We start from the raw sequence: 23,917 nt of genomic DNA on the forward strand, positions 1-23,917 counted from the left end.
TAAGAAAAAATACACTCATATACTGTCCTGTTTTACAGAATTCAGAGTCTTTAAGAAAAACACCACAGAAACATAGACACAGAGGTCTAGGCAGAAATTAAGATTCCAAAACTAAGGAAACAAGGTTCTCACTCTGTCAGAGATTTCAGGTAACTATTAAAAAGCCTAGGGATAGGGAAAAATAACATGAGACAAGGAAAGCTTTTCTCTAGCCAACTCATTTGGTAGGTGACATTCAAACTTTACTACAAACAGCCTGATACTTTTCAGTTCACACACTTAGGCAGTGTAACTTCTCACTTTTCACCAAGTTTGACTGCAACAGGATATTGAGGAAAGCAGATGTCCCAAGCTCTTTATGTAGGCCTCAATTCCCAGAGGTACAAATTTCAACAGGGAACAAAAGTAATACCTTCAGATTCCTTAGGCTCACTACTGGGAAAGAGACAAAGAGTGAACAGTATGTTAGGGGGCTCACCTAGTTTCTGGGTCAACCAAATGACAATGCCACATGAATTCCAGGAAAGTACCGATGGTCCAAAATTTAATACAATTCTCTATGTCCGAAGTCAGGCCTTTTTGGAGGAACTTAACAATCCAAACAGATTCTCTGAGAAACAACTAAGTCTTAAAAACCTGGAATGATATAGCCCACTCTGGCAGCACTTTCAAAGCATAGATCACAAAATTAAATACCTACATAAGCAAGATAGATGATGTAAGTGAGCCCTAAGAGTTGCGGGGACTAGAGGCAAACTAGAGAATACAAGCTCCATTAAATGGCTTGCTGCTATTCAGCTCTGGCACATTGTTGTCAGATCTTGAATTTTTGCAAATTAGCTGATAATGATTAAAATTTTATTTTTTTAAAAGATTTATTTTATTTTATGCACACATGCGCTGGAGTCAGGCCAGAAGAGGGTGGGCGGAGTGGGTGGTGAGAGGTTTCACCAGAGACAGAGTAGGGAGCAGAACAGGCAGACTGACTGAAATACACTGCTGAGGGGAGCAGCGGACGAGACAGGAGAGGTCTGCTGCGCCATGTGGGTTGTTAACTCCTTGGCTGGGGATCAAACTCATGCTGCAGTAGCACAGTGGCTGGTGACAGCTTGATAGTATTGAGACTTTAACCCCTGTGCCACCAGGGAGGCCCCAAGGCCATGCTTTTAAAAATGTGTATATAAGCAAAATGCATAGGAATGCAATGACTTGTTATCTAGGATTTGCTCTAAAATACTTTCACCAAGAGGGGGAAAAGAAAAAGAAAAAAGGAAAAGTTGAAACAAATGTGGAAAAATCTTGATAACTGTTGAATATGGGTAACAGGTATATGGAGGTTTCATTATCTTTTATGTTTGAAATTTTTCATTATCAAATTCTCTTCAGGGGCTTCCCTGGTGGCACAAGGGGTTAAGCACCGCACTATGAAGCGATCCGCAGCCTCTGCAGCATGAGTTCGATCCCCGGCTGGCCAGGGAGGACCCACATGGCACAGCAGACCTCTCCTGTCTTGCCCAATGCTCCCTTCAGCAGTGTATTTCAGCCAATCTACCTGTTCTGCTCCCCACTCTGTCTCTGGTGGATCCTCTCACCCCCTGCATCTCTGGCCCGTACCTGAGCTCTTGTATGCATAAATAAATCTTTAAAAAAAATAAAATGGGGGGGCAGGGAGAGGAGTGATTGCGGTCAAAATAATGGGGGTGCAATTGTATGGGGAATATAAACAAGATGAAAATGCATACATTGTGCAAAAATGAAAAATGATGTAAGAAATATATAAAATAAAAAATAAATAAATAGAAAACATAAAATAAAATCTCTTCAGTCTAACAAAACAGGTATGCATTTAGACAGTGGGCTATCAGTTTGTGAATGATCAAGTCTCACTGTTCACTTTGGTTAGACAGTGAAAAATGTAAAAATAAATCTAAAAGTTTAAAAGATCACTAAAGCATAAACTTGCAAGTACATAACTATCACCATCAACACATAAGAAGTTACACTACACCACTCACTGTTCTTTACATGCACTATCTCACTTAGCCTATCATATCACAATCTTACAGAGGAGGAAACAAGCTCAGCCAGGTGGACATACCCAAAGTGTCACAGTGATAACTAATAAAACAAAGACTTTCCAAAGCCATGTTTTTAACCTCTACACTATCTTGCCTCTGAAATATAAGACACTGGACAAAATTAATGAAAGCTACACAAGCTACCATCTTCTTGAAGGAAATACCTTATGGAAGAATTTCTTAAGTCCAATAGAAATATGAAAAAAGTAAAAAACCCAAAGATGAATAACAGTTTGTATGACATGCAACTAAGGTAAGAAAAGGGAGACATTTATTTATGTATATATAAAAACACAAATATTTCCTATTAAAAAATTTTTATTAAAATATTCAAAAAGGTAACCATTCCTTTTGATTTCTACTCCCACTGACCTAGAAACCAACCCTGACATTTCTAACCAGGAAACTTCTCCAGCAAGAGCCCGGCTTTCTAAATAAGGTCACATACTTTCTATGCCTAAAGGGCTTCAAATGAATCCTTCATGCCCCAATTTATCATTAACTCAATATACTTACTCATGAAATGGACCCTTTCAGACTCAATCTTTCAAAATAATAATCAGTCCTATTACAGCTAACCTTTCTTGAACTCTTTCCTTATTCGTGTGACTTGAGAAGTTTCTCTTTACTTGAGATGAGAAGATATTATAGTGTCATTCTAAATATATGACTTGCATAAACAGCAACATATAATAGTGTTGGGCCACCCTGGTGGCGTAGGCGGTTAAGCGCCACACTGTGAAGCTGTCCGCAGCCTCTGCAGCGCGGGTTCAATCCCCGCTGGCCAGGGAGTAACCCACGTGGTGCAGCAGACCTCTCCTGTCTCACCCGCTGCTCTCCTCAGCGGTGTATTTCGTCAGTCTGCCTGTTCTGTTCCCCACTCTGTCTCTGGTGAATCTTCTCACCCTCCCACACATCTGGCCTGTACCGCAGTTCTTGTATAAATAAATAAATCTTTAAAAAATATATTTAAAAAAAAACATATAATAGTGTTGACTGAAGAAATCAGAATGTTTCCAATCAGATTCTGGGTTAATATTTTGGAATGGATTTCCTCTTCTCATTCCCCAGGTTAATTAATGGGTATTAGGTATTTCCAATATATGCAGGAAGAACATACCCTAAAATGTTAACAGTGGTTATCTCTAGATGGCAAAAACATATTATTAATCTGCATTTTCAACATTTTTACAATGTATGTTGCTTTTGTAAACTTTTAAAAACAACAAAGTATCAAAATGAAGAAAAGGCTTTGCCCTACTTAATTTTTGAAAGCATTTGTAATTTCCTCCTACAACCAAGACCCAAACACACTGGTATCTTCATGTTTGTGTTCAGAATGCCTAAAAAACAACCTAAAAGAGTCAACTGTGAACTTTAATCAGCAAACTAAGGGGGAGGGGGGAAATTCAGTTAGCTGCCATACTATCAAATGTAATGAAAGGAACAGTATTGCTTTTGTTAAATTAACAATGCAGGAGCAAATGCATTAAATTCCAGACCTGAAAAAATCTCCCCCCAAAAAACATACTGTGTAAAAAAAAGAAAAACGGAATGTAATAGAAGGAAAAGGAATTTAAGGAAAAAGATCAAGATCACTGGGTGGATGAAATAGGATGAGAGTCAAATAAGGAAAGGCTAAATAACAAGTATTAGGAGTTACTGAGATATAGTCCAATCTGAACCCCAAAATACATTCAGAGGGGCCAAAAAGAAGGAAGATTTTGCAAGAGCTTTGCAAAATATACAATGACGTTACACTTATCTAAATACATTATTTTCTGCACACAGTACCAAGTATGTTATACGTATAATAGTCACAGTAGGTTGAGGAAAATACTGGGAATGGTAAACCAAATCATGTCGAACTTGAGAACTCACTAAAGTTTCAGAGATAAACATCTGTCGATGGTTCTCATTCTCATTTGTTCATCCTTGCCAGCAAACAAATACATCCTGCATTTCTATTTTAGACGTTGATAAGAGCAATCAGGTCTGAGAAAATCCTTAGCAGTTCCATCAAAGGGCCTCACCTTTCATTGTGCTGAAAGAGTGTGCTCACACTTCTGATGCAATAATATCCTAAATTAACTCACTATCAGCAACAACTCATTTGCTAAGCATTATGCTTTTCTGATTTCCAAAGGGTGCTGAGGCATAGCAGAAGGCACATCCACTAAATAAAGAATGTTTAAAACCCTAGTGGCCTGAGCTGGGGTAGTTTTGCTGGGGGAAAAGTTTAATAGTTTAAGAGGATGCCACTTACAGTTGAGGTTGGCAGTCCCTCCCCAGGTTGCATGTTCAACCCAAACCACATTTCAAGGCTGCAAACCAACAACCCACAATCTAACTCCCTGCAGCCATTCAGAGAGAGATCCAAAAGCCATGCTCAGCAGAGAGAACAAACTAGTTGGAACTTTACTATCATTACAAACAACACCTGAAGCCAACGCACCAAATTCAAGGACTTGAATTTTAGTTGTTTGGGCTAGAAACTCTCTTGGGAGTTGTCAAAGGAACAAATCTTACTAAGGTTAATCACCCAAAAAGAACAACTAAAATGATCAAGGAGGACCTCCCTGGTGGCGCAAGGAGTTAAGACTCAACCTATGAAGCTGTCCGCAGCCTCTGCAGCACGAGTTCAACCCCCAGCCAGGGAGATGCCCTCCTGGCTCATCTGCTGCTCCCCTCAGCAGTGTATATCAGTCAATCTGCCTGTTCTGTTCCCTGCTCTGTCTCTGGTGAATCCTTTCAACCCTAGCACCTCTGGCCTGTACCCCAGTTCTTGTATGCGTAAAAAAATAAAATAAAATAAAATGATCAAGGAATGCCCAGCAAAATATTTAAATTACATAAATAAGTGACATAAATGATATATGTCTTTAAAATGAATTATCACAGTCAACTAAGAACATAGTAAGATAATGTTAGACAATAGAAAATATAGTCAGTTCTACTCTAGTGCTTGTTTTGAACAGTTTGTTCCATCATGATCAATATGTTAACGAACAATTTCAGCATAACATGAATTTTGTGTTTGCTTATGAATGATTTTGTGTTCACAAGGAACACCAGATGAACACAGAAAACTGTACCCAGCTCAACTGAGTCACACAGGAATACACAAAACACACACACACACCCCAAAAAACATCTCCCAGCTACCACAATTCACCATGTTAACTCATGTTATGAGCCACACCTATATACATCTGGTGCTGCACCTGCCTGTTCAATTTCAAATAATCCTCCTTCCATCACTTCACAGTAACTTACAAGCTGCAATCTTCCTGAAACCCACTTCCACAAGAAAACTTCATGTCTTTTTCAAAGTAGTATTTATGTATATTTTTTAACCACTGAGTATCTATAATGAACAATTTATCAGGTTCCTACCTCCCCTTTTTTAATAGGGAACTGAGGAAGTTTGAGTACTCTGCCCCTAAACCTCATTTCCCCATAAGTTCTGTGGTTTTTTTGGTGCAGTTTTGCACACCACAGTGATTTTTAAGAATGCATGTGTTACCTTATAGCAGAACTAGATGTGTATGTCCAATTGTTAATTTTAAAAAGCAAACCGTAGATTAATATACGTACATATGTAAGTATGTACACATACATCTATCAATCCAATTTTTGTTAAAAAGTACATCTCATGTGTCTACAGTTATGTGTGTATTATGAAAGCTTAGGAAACGTTCTGGAAGGACCTCCATCAAATAGTAAAAAGTGATGTTGGGCCTCGCTGGTGGCACAAGGGGTTAAGACTCTGCACTATGAAGCTATCTGCAGCCACTGAGGCACGAGTTCAATCCCCAGAGAGGGAGGTGACCCACATGGCGCAGCAGACCTCTTCTGTCTTGCCCGCTGCTCCTCTCAGCAGTGTATTTCAGTCAATCTGCCTGTTCTGCTCCCCACTCTGTCTCTGGTGGATCCTCTCACCCACCATATCTCTGGCCTGTACCCCAGTTCTTCTATGCATAAATAAATAAATCTTTAAAAAATAAAATGATGCTCTGAAAGCAAGAATACAAGTGTCTCTCACTTTAAGCTTCATATATATTTTGTTTAACTTAGAAATAATATGTTGGTATTACTTCCGTAATTTAAAATATTTCCTTTAAAAAAACAAAATTGGGGCCTCCCTGGTGGCACAGGAGTTAAAGTCTCAGCACTATCAATCTACTGCCAACCACTACAGCCTGAGTTCAATCCCCAGCTGGGAAGTTAACCCACATGGCACAGCAGACTTCTCCTGTCTCACCCACTTCTTCCCTCAGCAGTGTATTTCAGTAAATATGCCAGTTCTGCTCCCCACTCTATCTCTGGTGAATCTTCTTACCGACCCCCCACCTCTGGCTTACACCCCAGTTCTTGTATGCATAAATATATAAAAATAAATCTTTAGGGCCTCCCTGGTGGTGCAAGGGGTTAAGACGCAGCCTACAAAGCAATCCACAGCTGCTGCAGCACAAGTTCGATCCCCAGACAGGGAGCTACCCACATGGTGCAACAGAACTCTCTTGGCTCACCCGCTGCTCTCCTCAGCAGTCTGTTCTGTTCCCCCCTCTGTCTCTGGTGAATCCTCTCACCCCCCACACCTCTGGCCTGTACCCCAACTCTTATATGCATAAATGGGTGACTCTTTAAAAATAAATAAATAAATAAATCTTTAAAAAAATTATTATAAAAGACCAACAGTCCCAGGGATCAGGAAAAGTGATATTTAGGGTGAGAATTTCAGGTTAAGAATGGGACTGATAAAGAGAGAAGAACAATGAAGGAAGAAAGGGCCTGTAAAGAGTTTGAGCCCTTCAAGGAAGCAGCCAGTATGGCTGGAGAACAAAAGGAAGGAAGAGAGGTATACCAAAGTTAGAAGTAGCCAGGGCCAAATCAAGTGGGGCCCAGGAGACTATGTTAAAGATTTTGGACCTGATTTTAAGAGCACACAGAAACAAATAAATAATTTCAAGCAGGGAAAAGGATATGATCCAGAAGTTCATTTGGGTTACTGTCTAAAATAAAAAATGTCTAAGAAAGACCAAGAATAAATGTGAACAACCAATAGGTATGTTTTTCAATAGTATGTGGGTTACCAAAACAATGACAGTTTTGAATAGGATGGGTGGTAACAGAAATAGATAAAAGTGGATTGATTCAAGTTATGTGTAGGAAGTAAATTCAATAGCTCTTGGTATTGACTGGAGACAGAGATATAGAAAAGGAAGAGTAAAGGATGAGTCATGTCTCTAAGCAAGAACACTTCTCACACTCTAGTTGTCAGTAATACTGAACTACTTGAAGTTCCTTAAACCTTCATGCCTCTTCAAACTTTCAAGCCTAGGAGTGGAAATGCTCTTACATCATCCCTTAGCTGCAAAATGCCTGAGTATCCAGCTTTATATGCCCAGATTAGGTGCTGTAACTGCATGCCTCCAAAGACTCATATTTTTGCCTTTATCATAGTATTTGGCACACTGCATTATAATTATAATCACACACATTATATTATAATCACACATTTATGTTTTTGTCTTCCTTGCAAGTATGAGTGTTCCCTGAAGTTTAAGATCTTTTGGGGTTGTTTCATCTTTATACCCCCAATACTTAATCACTTAAACATCTGTGAATAAATCTTCACTTCTCATCTTTGTAACTGTGTGCTACAAGAAAAGAGAAAGCAAGCTGAGTTCTTGGGGCCTACTGCGAGAAAGAAAAGAATATGGGAAGCTGATCTGGGCCTAAGAAATCAAGTTAAAAGAAATGGGGGGGGGGGGAGAGCTTCCCCAGTGGCGCAGGGATTAAAGTCTCAGCACTAATGCCAGACACTGCCACACTGAGTTCGATCCCTGGCCAGGGAGCTGACCCACATATGGCGCAGCAGACCTCTCCTGTTTCGCCCACTGCTCCCCTCAGCAGTGTATTTCAGCAAATCTGTCTGATCTGCTCCCCACTCTGTCTCTGGTTAATCCTCTCACCCCCCACACCTCCAGCCTACACACCAGTTCTTGTATGCATAAATAAATATAAAAATAAATCTTTAAAAAAAAGCAAGGGAAAAAAGAAAGCAGGTTAAAAAAAAGGCAGTGTCATTGCCTGACTGGATAAACAAAGTGCAGACTTCTTCCTCAAGTGCTGGTGGTCTACAATTAAAAGACCAAAAAGATGTAAATTTCTTTTTGCACAGAAGAATCGGGGTGTAGGCCAGAGGTGCAGGGGGTGAGAGGATTCACTAGAGACAGAGTGGGGAGCAGAACAGGCAGACTGACTGAAATACACTGCTGAGGGGAGCAGCGGGTGAAATAGGAGGTCTGCTGCGCCATGTCGGTTAGCTCCCTGGCCAAGGATCAAACTCATGCCTCAGTGGCTGGTGATAGCTTGATAGCCTAGATAGCACTGAGACTTCAACCCCTGTGCCACCAGGGAGGCCCCTCTTTTGATGTTTTTTTACTTTAAAGATAGATGGTGGAGCTAATGCAATAAAACAATTTATTTCTTATTCATACAAGCTTCCAGTTTAGGACTGTATTATCTAAACTATAGGAGGGCAGCAGTGAGCATTTCTACTATTCAGCAACTCTTCTGAAGCACCTAGATATGTTTAGACCCCATGCACACCATGGCACACAGGAGGTTGGTAGTTTCATTTATAAACAATGACTGCTCTCCAAGTCATCCAGAAAACAGATGAAGACTAAGGATATAGGAAGATAGATGGAAATTCTAAATTAAATCCCAAAGGACAAGTCATCCTATCCCGTCACCTGTGACTCACTCTAAGCAGACAACTATGGCTTTAATTTCAAAGAGAAAATAGAAATCCTTAAAAATGCCCTTCTGTATCTTTTTCCTATAACATCCACAAACTTACAGCATCCAGTTATCTGTTCCTCCTTTCCCTCAAGCACCAGAAGGATGTCTCACCATCATTCAAGCGAATAACTTATAGTCCTCTGCAAGAACTCTCCATGCCATATGAAGAGTTGCCATGCCATATGCCATATCTCCTTTTTTTCAATGGTCTTCAACAAGTTTATCATGTATATGTTTTCCTTGAGTTACAGACTCAATTGTCATGACTTTAATATTAATATAAGAAAATGCCTTCAAATATTTTATGCCCTGGCCTAGACTTCAGATAATCTGTTCCTCAGCTTCAGATATATCTCTTAGCCTCTGAATATCTCCACTTCAATGTCCTACAGAAGTGCCAAATCCCAACATGTTCAAAACTAAACTTACCGTCTTACTCCTTAAACCAGCTCCATCTATATATCTTATCTCAGGGAATGGACCATCATCCATCTACCCAGTTTCCAAGCCAAAAACCAAGGTATTACTTTTCATTCCTCCTTTTCCCTTAGCTCCCATTTTCAATTAAATCCTTTGGATTCCACTTTACTAATATACTCGTATCTATTTACCTCTTCCCATCTCCAAAGCCTTTTCACATCTATCTTCAATTACTATAGCATTTTCTTATTCTTCTTATTTCTAAACTTGTTCTTCTTCAAACTTTTCACAAAGCAAAAAGAATTGTATTTCTAAAACACATCTGGAATTCCCTTATTTAAGCATTCAACAGTACCCAGCACATTCAGGATAAAAATCAAAATTACTTATTGACCTTCAAGATCTGATATCAGCTCACCCCAACACCCACTCCACTATGAATTTCACTACTCAAGGCACAAAGAACCAGCCATTTACAGTTTTCCCACTACTGTGTTCTCTCTTACTAGCGTCACAAAAATCCCACACATAATTCTAAAACATTATAATGAGAACTTCAAACCCAAAGCAGCAAAACTTCTCATCCTATACTAACTAAATCTTCATTTAGAAAAATGATTTACTAAATTCTACAGTGCCACATAGTGGTGAGAAAGCAACACGCATAGTTAAGACAAAGGCAGCACAGGTGAAAGAGACTGGACGAGGACATCAGGGAGCATGAAGTGATTTGCCTTCTCTGTGATTAGTGGGAAAGGTCTTAAACGTGCCACACAGTTAAGTACCAAGATGCCCACGCTTACTTAGCTAGTCTGGCTCATTACATCACACTTAGGAACTTACATCACTGGGGCTCAAGCTGACCAGCCCATTTTCCTGCTCAGAATCTTTTCCAGACTCAGTGCCCTGAGAGGACCGGGGATGGGATGGATGAATCCAGATTTCCAAGCGAGTGGTATCGTCTCCAACATGGCGAAAAGTAGACTTCTTTCCCTTCCTCCATTGGTCAGGGCTCAGTTCTAATTCCTCGTGTTGCTTCTTTTCCATCTGTTCTGCCTATACAACACAAAAAACATAAATTCAGAGTGTCCTGGGATTTAGCTAATAAAGAGAAGCACTCACCTCACCTGAGTTTGTTACCCAAGGACTATAAAATAAAAAGACTTTTTGTCACACTTCCAAAGTAGAATGTCATCTGCTTTGTCTCATAAATTATTAATTCTATAAACTAGATACTGTAGAACAGGCATGCCCAAGGGCTCCATGAGAGTCCTTCTGAAGACGAATTTATTTCTGCACAGGGGCTGACTGATTCCCCATCAGCAGAGCCTGATGGGACCCTTTAAGACCATTATCAGTCATTCGCTGAGGAAACAGAGGCACTATGAGAAACATTCTTCTAGGAAGGAATGGTTCTGCCAGCATCCCTACTCACCTTTCGTTTGGTTTCTTCAAATAAGCTCATGAGACTCTCCTTGGCAGTAAGGATCGGGTTGCTGGCAGCTAAACTGCGCATATAGTAATACACAGCATCAAGCTTCCTCCTCTGTGGAAAGAAACCAGAGACATGGAATTAACCTGAGTAAGCTCACCCAGGAAACCCTACTACATATATTCCAACATGTGCCCCAAGATGTGAGCAATTCCATTAAAAAAATCAGAACCTTGGGAAAAGTCATGCAAGAGATCTCTTCATGCATAGTGCTATATCTTGTATGCAGATGTATTCTGAGTCAAGTACTCTTAAGGGGGAGGAAAAAAAATAAAGAGCCTCTTAAATATATAAAGCAATTATGTTTGTTTATAGAGAAAGAAATGTTCAACTCAGCTTTTAGCTATGTACTATTTTAAACATTCTAAATCACAGTAACAATACCATTAATCATAACTAAGTATAAGGCAAGCGATTAGCACTTTCTAGCTGTCTCTAAACCTAGGGACACTGCCCCTTTGGGATTATTATTCCTATTTTAAAGATGAAGAAATGGGAGTTCAAGAAGATAACTACATAACTTGTCCAACAAGATCTTGAAAACAAATCCTGGGTAAGTCAGAAAGGCCTGATTCCTAAGTTCATGTTTTCATTTTACCATACTGACTGCTGAAAAAAGAAAATGTGACTACTCAAAAGAATTCAGCAACTAAAACATTTCAAGTTTATGTCACACACACACACACACACACACACAAAAGAAATAAAAGGGAAGGGTGAGAGAGAAAGAAAAACACTGAAACAAAAGAGGAAAGAATGTCAAAAAGTCTTTCTATCCAATTTCATATACGTTTTTTAACATTTTTCCTAACTTCTCAAACTGCATCAAGAATACTATTTTCGGGCCTTCCCGGTGGCGCAGCAGTTGAGCACTGGGTTGCGAAGCTGCCCACAGCCTCTGCAGCGCCAGTTCGATCCCAGGCTGCTCCCCGGTCACCAGAGGAGGGTCTCGCATGGAGCGCAGACCTCTCCTGCCACCCGCTGCTCCCCTCAGAAGTGTGCTTCGGTCCCTCTGCCTGTTCTGCTCCCCATTCTGGCTCTGGTGAATTCTCTCACCCTCCCGTACTTCTGACTGTACCCAGTGTTTGTATAAATAAAAAAATTAAAAAAAAAAAAAAGATTTGTTTAAAAAAAAAAAAAACCTACTACTTTCTCCCAAGTTTATACATTCTTCAAAATGAATGGGCCTCGGGCCTCCCCAGTGGCGCAGCGGTTGAGCGCTGGGTTGAGAAGCTGCCCGCGGCCTCTGCGGCGCCGGTTCGATCCCCGGCTGCTTCCCGGCCACCGGAGGAGGGTCCCGCATGGCGCACAGACCTCTCCTGCCGCCCGCTGCTCCCCTCAGCAGTGTACTTCGATCCTTCTGCCTGCTCTGCTCCCCACTCTGGATCTGGTGAATTCTCTCACCCTCCCGCGCTTCTGACTATACCCAGTGCATGTATAAACAAAACAAACAAACAAACAAACAAACAAAGAAAACATGCCTCTATTAAAAAAAAAAAAAAAAAAAATGAATGGGCCTCCCTGGTGGCCTAGGGGTTAAGTTTCAGCGCCATCACTGTGATAGCATGAGTTTGATCCCATATATGGCACAGCACACCTTTCCAGTCTCATCCGCTGCTCCCCTTAAGGGTATATTTCAGTAAATCTGCCTGTTCTGCTCCCCAGCCTGTCTCTAGTGAATCCTCTCACCTCCCACACCTCTGGCCTACACCCTAGTTCTACACAAAAATAAAAATTTTAATTAAAAAAAGGTCTTATCTTGTATTCAACTAACATGGTTAAAGGTGAGTGTTCTAAGGTCAACTGCCCAAGCCTTAGTATAAATCTAAGTAAGCCATCCTGAGGAAGTTTCCTCTTTAGTAAAATAGAGATATCTACATACACATGACTAAAAGAAAATTAAAGATTTTCATATAATTGTGTACATAAAAGTATATATAATAGTTTATATTATTATCTAGCATACCATTAGAGTCAGTTAAATGTTAACTTTTTTTTGATTATTTATTTTAGTTATTTACACATGTAAGAACTGGGGTTTAAATCAGAGGTGCAAGTGGTAAGAGGATTCACCAGAGACAGAGTGGGGAGCAGAGCAGGCAAATTTACTGAAATACACTACTGAGGGGACCAGATAGGAGAGGTCTGCAGCACCATATTTAGGTTAGCTCTCTGGCCAGGGCTCGAACTCAGGGAATCATGGTGACAGGGCCGAGACATAACCCCTAAGCCACCAGGGAGGCCCTTAAATGGTAACTGGTTTTAATATTATTCTAATCTACACTAATCTCTGCCTCTACCTGTCATTTTATTTTAGACTATTTTATCAAGCCCATATTGATTTTTTTTCACATTTTAACATGTGAAATTGAAATACAACTTACAACCAATATCTACCATTATGACTTATTTTAATTCACATTCTTCTCCCTGAGCAGTACAGAAAATAATAGTATAAAGCAACCAATTGCATATTTAATCAAATTTAATTTATATACTTGTCTATATGATTCACTTGTCTTCTCAACAAAATTTTTTTCAAGACAGAAACCACATCGCCTACTTATCACACATAGCATGTAGCAAAGCATTGTCCATAAGTATACTCTTGGTAACTACCTCAGAGTCACTGAATAACTGAAGGAAACACAAAAGTTGAGAAAGTGATTTTAATCAGACTAGTATTAGTAGTATAAGGAGGAGACAAAAAAATAAGGACAAAGGGGCCTCCCTGGTAGCGCAGGGGTTAAAGGTAGCACTATCAAGCTATCACCAGCCACTGCAGCCAGAGTTAGATCCCCAGCCTGGCAGGGAGCTAACCCACGTGGCACAGCAGACCTCTCCTGTCTCACCTGCTGCTCCCCTCAGCAGTGTATTTCAGTTAATCCACCTGTTCTGCTCCCCAGTCTCCCTGGTTAATCCTCTCCCCCACCCCACCTCTGGCTTACACCCCAGTTCTTGTACACATAAATACATCTTTTTTTTTTAATAGAGGCATTTTTTTTATTTATTTGTTTGTTTGTTTGCTTGTTTTGTTTATACATGCACTGGGTACAGTCAGAAGCACAGGAGGGTGAGAGAATTCACCAGAGCCAGAGCGGGGAGCAGAACAGGCAGAAGGACCGAAGTACACTGCTGAGGGGAGCAGCGGGCGGCAGGAGAGGTCTGCGCACCATGTGGGACCCTCCGCCGGTGGCCGAGGAGCAGCCGGGGATCGAACCGGCGCAGCAGAGGCTTCGGGCAGCTTCACAACCCAGCGCTCAACCGCTGCGCCACCGGGGAGGCCCCCAATACATCTTTTTTTTTAAGATTTATTTTTATTTATTTATACAAGCACTGGGTACAGTCAGAAGCACGGGAGGGTGAGAGAATTCACCAGAGCCAGAGCGGGGAGTAGAGCAGGCAGAAGGACCGAAGCACACTGCTGAGGGGAGTAGCGGGCAGCAGGAGAGGTCTGCACGCCATGTGGGACCCTCCTCCGGGGCAGGGGAGCGGCCAGGGATCGAACTGGCGCTGCAGAGGCTGCGGGCAGCCTCGCTGCACTCAACCGCTGCGCCACCAGGAAGGCCCTAAATACATGTTTTTTTAAAAAAACGACAGAGGGGGGTCTCCTGGGTGGCGCAGGCAGTTGAGCGCAGCACTCTGAAGCTGTCCTCTGCAGTGCGGGTTCAATCCCAGCCAGCCGCAGAGACACCCACATGGCGTGGGAGACCTCTCCTGTCTCACACGCTGCTCCCCTCAGCAGTGCATTTCGGTCAGTCTGCCTGTTCTGTTCCCAGCTCTGTCTCTGGTGAATCCTCTCACCCTCCCGCACATCTGGCCTGTACCCCAGTTCTTGTATGCATGAATAAATAAATTACTTAAAAAAAAAAAAGGGACAGAGGAAGAGAGCCCAAAAGAAGTACTGATTTGGGTAAGAAGTCCATTTTAAATGAAATGGCGAAAATCCACTACGGGAATTCAGTAAAGCTGCTAGATATAAAATCAATACTTCAAAATTAGTTGCATTTGTAGTCATTAATAATTAATCATACGAAAGGGAACTTTTCATTTACAATAGTATCAAAAAGAGGGCCTTCCCGATGGCACAGCAGTTGAGCACTGGGCTGTGAAGCTGCCCGCAGCCTCTGCAGTGCTGGTTCAATCCCATGCCACCGGGTGAGGGTCCCACATGGGGCGCAGACCTCTCCTGCCGGCGCCTGCTGCTCCCCTCAGCAGTGTACTTCATCAGTCTGCCTGCTCTGCTCCCCGCTCTGGCTCTGGTGAATTCTCTCACCCTCCCGAGCTTCTGACTGTACTCAGTGCTTGTATAAATAAATAAATCTTAAAAAAAAAAAAGCATCAAAAAGAATAACATATTAAGGAATAAATTTAACTAAAACTTATGAACTGAAACTACAAAACATCTCTGAAAGAAATGAAATACCTAAATAAATGGAAAATACCCTATTGTGGAGTAAACTTGATATTGTAAAGATGTAATCTACAGAATCAATGCAATCCTTATCAAAATCCCAAAGACAATTTTTTTTTAATTTTATTTATTTATTTATACAAGAACCGGGGTACAGGACAGATGCACGGAAGGGTGAGAGGATTCATGAGAGTGGGGAACAGCACAGGCAGACTGACGAAATACACTGCTGAGGGGAGCAGCAGGCAGACAGGAGAGGTCTGCCGCACCATGTGGGACCCTCACCGGCAGGCCGGGATCGAACCAGCGCTGCAGAGGCTGTGGACAGCTTCACAGCATGGTGCTCAACTGCCTGTGCCACCAGGGGAGGCCCCCAAAGACAATTATTGTAGAAATGAAAAAGTCAATCCTAATGTCCAGATGGAATTACAAGGAATTCCATACAGCTAAAATACTCTTGATAAAAAGGAACAAACTTGGAAGACTCACATGTCTCAATATCAAAACTTACCAGAAAGCTGTAGTAATTAAAACAATGCGGTACTGGCATGAGAATAGACATATAGATCAATAGAAGACATATGGATCAATAAAAGAGAACTAAGAGTCCAGAATCTATATACCATTGATTTTTGACAAGGGTGCCAAGACTATTTAATGGGGAAAGAATAATCTTTTCAATAGATGGTGCTAGGAGAATTGGATATGTACATGCAAAAGAATGAAAAGAATGGACCTTCACTTCACACCATATACAAAAATTAAACAATATGGATCAGAGACCTCCCAAATATAAAACATAAAACTATAAAAACTCTCAGAACATATTACAAATCTTCTCAACTTTGACTTTGGTAATGATTTCATAGTTAATACCAAAAGTACAAGTTACGAAAGACAGAAAATTGGACTTAATCAAAATTTAAAACTTTTGTGCATAAAAGACAAAGAACAAGAGTGAAAAAACAATTCATAGTCTAGGAGAAAATATTTCCAAGTCATATATATGATTAAGGGTCAGAAAATATCAAGAACTCCTACATCTCCCTCCAAAAACAACAACCCAGGCCCCCCTGGTGGCACAAGGGGTTAAGTCTCAGCACTATGAAACTATGCCCAGCCACTGCAGCAGGAGTTTGTACCCAGGCCAAGGAGTTACTCACATGTCACAGCAGACCTCTCCTGCCTTACCTGCTGCTCCCCTCAGCAGTATATTTCAGTAGATCCGTCTGTTCCATTCCCTACTCTGTCTCTGATGAATCCTCTCACCCCCTCACACCTCTGGCCTACACCTCAGCTTTTGTATGCATAAATAAATAAAATTTTTTTAAAGAATCAACAAGAGAGATCAGAGGGAGGGAGGGAGAAGCACAGGGGACTGTGGTGATGGTGCACCAGCGAAGGAAATTCTATGAAGACTATACAGGGTGCGGGGGTGAGGAGGCAAGCAAACATCATTTAAAAATGAACAATGAGGGCAGACCTCTCCTGCCGCCCACTGCTCCCCTCAGCAGTGTACTTCGGTCCTTCTGCCTGCTCTGCTCCCCGCTCTGGCTCTGGTGAATTCTCTCACCCTCCCGCACTTCTGACTGTACCCAGTGCCTGTATGAATGTATGTATAAATCAATCAATCAATAAATAAATAAATCTTTTAAAAAAATAAATAAAAAATAAAAATAAAAATGAACAATGGGGCCTCCCTGGTGGCGAAGGCGGTTGAGTGCCCCACTGTGAAGCTGTTTGCAGCCTCTGCAACAGGGGTTCCATCCCGGCCCACCGGCCAGAATCCCACATAGGCCAGAATCCCACATAGCACGGCAGACCTCTCCTGCCTCCCCCGCTGCTCCCCTCAGCAGTGTGCTTCGCCAGTCTGCCTGTTCTGTTCCCTGCTCTGTCTCTAGTGAATCCTTTCACCCTCCCACGCATCTGGCCTATACCCCAGCTCTTATGTACATAAATCTTTAAAAAAAAAAAATAAAAATGAACAATGATATAAAATATATATAAAATAAAAAATAAATAAAATGAGGATAATAAGATTAAATAAAACAAACAAAAATCAACAACGACCCAAACTGGAAAACAGAAAGATACATAAAAGGCCAACAAGCACATGAAAAGATCACTTATCACTGACTCAAGTCAAAACAATGCCATACTACTTCATAGCCATTTGAATAAGTAGTATTTAAAAAAAAAAAAACAAAAACCAAAAACAGAAATGATGAGTGCTGGCAAAGCTGTGGAGAAATTAGAATACTTGTGCATTCTCAGTGGGAATGTAATAATGTGGAGTTGCTTTGGAAAATAGTATGGCAGTTCCTTAAAATATTGAAAATACGATTCCCATATGACTCAGGAATTCTATGTTTGGATAAATAATCCAAAAAATTGAAAGCAGGATCCTGAAGAGATTTTTTTTTTTTTTTTTTAATAGAGGCATGTTTTATTTTATTTATTTGTTTGTTTGTTTGTTTGTTTTGTTTATACATGCACTGGGTACAGTCAGAAGCACGGGAGGGTGAGAGAATTCACCAGAGCCAGAGCGGGGAGCAGAGCAGGCAGAAGGACCGAAGTACACTGCTGAGGGGAGCAGCGGGCCGCAGGAGAGGTCTGCGCGCCATGTGGGACCCTCCTCCGGTGGCCGGGGAGCAGCCGGGGATCGAACCGGCGCTGCAGAGGCTGCGGGCAGCTTCGCAACCCAGCGCTCAACCGCTGCGCCACCGGGGAGGCCCGATCCTGAAGAGATTTTGTATACTGATGTTCACAGCAGAATTATCACAATGGCCAAAAGATGGAAGCAACCCAATTGTCCATTGACAGATGAATGGACAAACATCATGTGGTATATATACAACTTAATATTATTTAGCCCTAAAATGGTGGGAATCTTGACACAGGCTGAAATAATGGACAAAACTTGACACCATGCTAAATGAATTAAGTCAATTATGAAAAGATTCTACTTGTATTAGGTACCTAGAATAGACAAATTCATACACACAGAAAGTACCAGTGGTAGGGGTTAGGGGGCAGAAGAGAATGTGACTTATGTTTAGTAGGTATAGAATTTGTTTTTTTAATTTTTTTAAAGATTTATTTATTTATGCATACAAGAGCTAGGGTACAGACCAGAGGTGCAGGGCGGGGGGCGGGGGTCGTGATTGGGGAGTGGGAGTGAGAGGATTTACCAGAGACAGAGTGGGAAGTAGAAAGGAAGAGATACTGGCACTGCTGAGGGGAGCATCAGGCAAGATAGGAGAGATCTGCCGCACCATGTGGGCATCTCCCTGGCCAGCTGGGAATCGAACCCGCACTGCCAAGGCTGCAGACAGCTTCAGAGTACTGAGCTCAACCCACTGTGTCACTGGGGAGCCCCTCAAATGACACTTTTTTTTAAAGATTTATTTTATTTATACAAGAGCTGGAGTACGGGCTAGATGTGCAGGAGAGTAAGAGGATTCACCAGAGACAGAGCGGGGAACAGAACAGGCAGACTGACAAAATACACTGCTGAGGGGAGCAGCGGGGAGACAGGAGAGGTCTACCTTGCCGGTGGGTTGCTCCAAGGCCTGCAGGGACCAAACTGGCACTGCAGAGGCTGTGGACAGCTTCACATCGCTGCGCTCAACCGCCTGCACCACTAGGGAGGCCCAAATGACATTTCTTAATAGCCTTGTCCTTGGGCCCACATGGGACACAGCTGGTGCAGCAAATAGGCACGTGGCCATGGCCCTTTTTGGCACAACAATTATTCCATCTTTTCTTGGTCATCTTGGAAGCAAAAACCCGAGAAAGGTAGAATTTCTGTTTAAGCTTGATGAGGAGAGTTCTGGAAATTTGTTGCACAGCAATATGAAGATATTAATACCATTCAACAGTTTACTTAGTAAGACGATAAATTTCCTTTTATGTGTATTTTACAACAATGACTTTTTTTTTTAAGATTTATTTATTTATACAAGCACTGGGTATAGTCAGAAGCATGGGAGGGTGAGAGAATTCACCAGAGCCAGAGCGGGGAACAGAACAGGCAGACTGACGAAATACGCTGCTGAGGGGAGCAGCAGGCGCAACAGGAGAGGTGGGACCCTCGCCAGTGGCTGGGGATCGAACCGGTGCTGCAGAGGCTGCGGGCAGCTTCACAGCGCAGAGTTCAACCGCTACACCACCGGGGAGGCCCAACAATGACTTCTTTAATTAAAAAAAAAAGGGGGGGGGAGCCTCCCTGGTGACGCAAGGGGTTGAGACACAGCACTCTGAGGCTATTCACAGCTACTGCAGCATGAGTTTGATCCCCGGCCAGGGAGGTGACCCACATGGCACAGCAGACCTCTCCTGACTTGCCTGCTGCTCCCTCAGTAGTGTATTTCAGTCAGTCTGTCTGTTCTGTTCCCCTCCCTGTCTCTGGTGAAGCCTCTCCCCCTGCCACACCTCTGGCCTGTACGCCAGTTCTTGTATGCATAAATACATGAATCTTTAAAAAAATATGGGAAAAGGGTTTAAATAAACATTTCTCCAAATGGCCACTAAGCATATGAAAAGATGTTCAACACGATATGCCATTAGGGAACTACAAACTGAAATGAGATCCAGAACCCTGAAAATTCCAAATGCTGACAAGAATGCAGAGCAAAAGGAAATCTCATTCATTGCTGATGGACTGTGAAATGGTACAAGCACTTTGGAAGACAATGTTGCAGCTTCTTTTTTTTAGTTCCAAAACTAAACATACTCCTACCATATGACTCAACAACCACATTCTTCACATTTACCCAAGTGAGTTGAAAATTTGTCTAGGGGCCGCAGTGTTGGCTCAAGGGGTTAAGTGTCAGCACTATAAAGATACCTGCAACTACCGCAGCACAAGTTTAATCCCTGGACAGGAGGTGACCCACATGGCACGGCAGACCTCGCCTGTCTCATCCGCTGCTCCCCTCAGCAGTGTATTTCAGTCAATCCGCCTGTTCTGCTCCCCACTCTGTTTCTAGTGAATCCTCTCATCCCCCACGCCTCTGGCCTGTACCCCAGCTCTTGTATGCATAAATAAATACGTCTTTAAAAAAAATTGTCTACACAAAAAGCAATACACAACATTCATAGCATCTTTATTCAAAACTGCCAAAACTTGGAACCAAGATGTCCTGTTGTGAATGAATTCATTGTGAATGAATAAACAAATTGTGTACATCCATATAATAGAATATTACTGAACAACAAAAAGGAATAAGCTATCAAGCCACAAATACAACCCTAAATGCATACTGCTAAGTGAAAGAAGCCTATCTCAAAAGGCTACATACTGTATGGTCTCAATTATATGATATGACATTCTAAGAAAAATAAACTCTTATAGAGACATGAAAAATGAGAGTGGTTGCATAACATTCAAGGGAGGGAGCAGGAATGAGTAAGTAGAGGGTAGAGCACAGGGTATTTTTAGGGCAGTGAAATTATTCTGTATGGCTACATGTAATTACTATGTATTTGTTCAAACCCATAGATGTACAAATCTAAAAGTGAACACGAATGAATATAGACAGCAGTTAATAATGTATCAATAGTTAATGTATCAATATTGGCTCACCAATTACAACAAATGTACAGATGCAAGATGTAAATAGAAAAAAATGAGGGGAGGGGTTGAGGAAGGACTTGCTCAAATTTTCTCTCGATATAAATAAACCTAAAGCTGACCAAAGGTAAAATGTTTAAAAATATCTCCAAGTAGGAAAAAAAAACCTTTTACAATGAGGTACACTTCACAACCACTAGCTTACTCATAATCAAAGAAATGAAAAGTAACAAATGTTGGCCAGAATGTGGAGAAATTAGAACCATCATGCACTGCTGGTTGGAATTTAAAATGATACAGCTGCTATGAAAAATAGTTTGTTCTAAAAGTTCAAGAAAGTTACTGTACAACCCAACAATTCCACTGCTAGGTACAAACTTAAAAGAATGAAAACAGACGTTCAAGCAAATGCTTATATTTCACAAAAGCACTATTCACAATAATTAAAAGGTGCAAACTACCAAAATATTCATCAACTGATGAAAGATTTTTTATGTGATATATTCATACAATGGAGTATTATTCAGACACAAAAATGAAATACTGATACATGTATGGATAAACCTTAAAAAACTATATGCTAAATGAAAAAAGCCAGACATAATGGTTACATTATTATATGATTCCACTTATATGAAACACCCAGAATAAGAAAATCCAAACACAGAAAGCACACTAGTAGTTGCCAGAGGCAGGTAGGAAGGAGGAACAGGAGTAATGGGCATGAAGTTTTCTTTTGGGTAATGAAAATGTCTTTGAACTAGACAGAGTTAATGGTTACACAATACTATTAACATACAAAGCCACTAAATTATACATATAACTAATGATTAATTTTATGTTATATGAATTTTACCACAATTTTTTAAATTCTTTAAAGGGGGGAAGTTAAATGTTTTCTAATTAACAAGAAATGTAACAATTCATTCAATAATTACCAAGAAGAAATACTGGAAAAGGGCCTCCCCGGTGACACAAGGGGTTAAGACGCAACCTATGAAGCTAACTGCAGCCACTGCAAGCACGAGTTCAATCCCCAGCCAGAGAGAAACCCACATGGCACAGCAGACCTCTCCTGATTCACCCACTGCTCCCCTCAGCAGTGTATTTCAGTCAATCTGCCTGTTCTGTTCCCCAATCTGTCTCTGGTGAATCCTCTCACCCACATCCCACCCCACCCCCACCCCCGTACCTCTGGTCTGTACCCCAGCTCTTATATGCATAAAATTAAATAAATTTTTAACAAAAAAAAAAAAAAAGAAAGAAAAAAAAAAGAAACACTGGAGTCAAGAAAAAAGAAGGAAAAATGGATGAGGTATAAGGAAAAAAAGTCTCAAAAGGGTGAAAATAGGGCCTCCCTGGTGGCACAAGGGGTTGGCATGCGGCCTATAGATCTGTCGGCAGCCCCTGAAGTTGAGTTCAATCCCCTGCTAGGGAGGAGACCCACATGGCGTAGCAGACCTTACCTATCTTGCCTGCTGCTCCCCTCAGCAGTGTATTTCAGTTAATCTGCCTGGTCTGTTCCCTACTCTGTCTCTGGTGAGTTCTCTCACCCCCTATACCTCTGGTCTGTGCCCCAGCTCTTGTATGAATAAATAAATAAATCTTAAAAAAAAAAAGAGAAATTCTATACATTCAGAAGGACATGGGTCAGTAAACCATAATACTTAATCAACAATTGCAATCCATAATTATTAGAGATTTTTTTTTAATTTTTTATGCAATAAAGGGAAATATAAATATCAATTCAAGCACTGTTTATTTGGACAATGAATTTGACAGCGTTAAGAAAACTTTCTTAGGGTCCTCCCTAGGGGTTAAAGTTCAGCATTATCACCACTATAGTTCAATCCCTGGCCAGGGAGGGAGCTAACCCACATATGGCGCAGCAGACCTCTCTCGCCCACTGCTCCCCTCAGCAATGTATTTCAGTAAATCTGCCTGTTCTGCTCCCCACTCTGTCTCTGATGAATCTTCTCACTCCCGCACCTCTGGCCTCCACCCCAGTTCTTCTACACTGAAAAAAAAAAAAAAAAAACTTTCTCCCTGCTAATCTCATTACCTGCTTCTTATATTTAAATGTTTGGTACCTACCATTTAGCCCCCCCACCCCTTTTTTTAAAAAGAGTTATTTATTTATGCATACAAGAGCTGGGGTACAGGTCAGAGGTGTGAGGTGGGGGGAGAGGAGACAAAGTGGGAAACCAGAGACAGAGTGGGGAACAGAACAAGCAGACTGATTGACTGAAGTACAATGCTGAGGGGAGCAGTGGGGCGAGTCAGGAGAGGTCTGCTGCGCATGTGGGTTGCTCCCTGGCTGGCTGGGAATCGAACTCGTGCTGCAGTGGCTGTGTATAGCTTCATAGGTTGTGTCTATTTTTTTTTTTAAAGATTTATTTATTTATTTTATAGAAGAATCGGGGTACAGGCCAAATGTGCAGGAGGATGAGAGGATTCACCAGAGACAGAGCGGGGAACAGGACAGGCAGACTGACGCAATACACTGCCAAGGGGAGCAGCGGGCGAGACAGGAGAGGTCTGCCGCGCCATGTGGGGCCCTCACCCTCGCCAGCTGGCTAGGAGCAAACCGGCTGGCCGGGATCAAACCAGTGCTGCAGAGGCTGCGGACAGCTTCACAGAGTGGCTCTCAACCACCTGCACCTGCGCCACCAGGGGTGGCCCCACAGGTTGCGTCTTAACCCTTGTGCCACCAGGGAGGCCCCATTAGCCCCCTTTGATTCAGGTCTCTCACTAGTCAGGCTTCAAGACCTATTGCTCTCTGTTAGAGGCACATTTAGAATTGTTTGATAAGATCTGGAGAGATACTGTGTTTCTGCTAAGAAGGCTTATTAGGGGAAAAGCTAAGAATAAGGGGATGATCTGACTACTGAGGGCTAGTTGAGGACTTTAAGGGAAAAAGGTAAAGGGAATCTTATTTTATGCCTAGAAATAAGTAACCTAATTTAATGGATAGGGAAGGGAAGTAAGGTAAGGTTCAGAGGAGAATCCTTGGTTAAAAATAAAGAATGGTGTTTAACTAGACCATCAGCCTTGCCTTTGAAACTTAAGTGCAGTGAAAGCGGACAAAGTACAGATTTAACTAAAGTGAGCCCTGACAATTTACC

General features: G+C 41.7%; 1 protein-coding gene across 2 annotated transcripts in view; it reads right to left on the reverse strand.

Annotated features, from left to right (window-relative positions):
• SMG6 (SMG6 nonsense mediated mRNA decay factor) overlaps positions 1 to 23,917 on the reverse strand; it is a 230,289-nt gene that overhangs the window by 196,417 nt on the left and 9,955 nt on the right. For both annotated transcript variants that reach the window (XM_037491791.2, XM_037491790.2), the window contains exons 7-8: positions 10,747 to 10,857; positions 10,155 to 10,367 (exon numbers count right to left, since the gene is read on the reverse strand). In XM_037491791.2, the coding sequence (XP_037347688.1) occupies positions 10,155 to 10,367; positions 10,747 to 10,857 (324 nt within the window). The remainder of the gene's footprint in view (positions 1 to 10,154; positions 10,368 to 10,746; positions 10,858 to 23,917) is intronic.

The sequence above is a fragment of the Talpa occidentalis genome, unplaced genomic scaffold (genome assembly GCF_014898055.3).
Source record: "Talpa occidentalis isolate TD23 unplaced genomic scaffold, MPIMG_talOcc4v2.1 talOcc4.7, whole genome shotgun sequence".
NCBI lineage: Eukaryota > Metazoa > Chordata > Mammalia > Eulipotyphla > Talpidae > Talpa > Talpa occidentalis.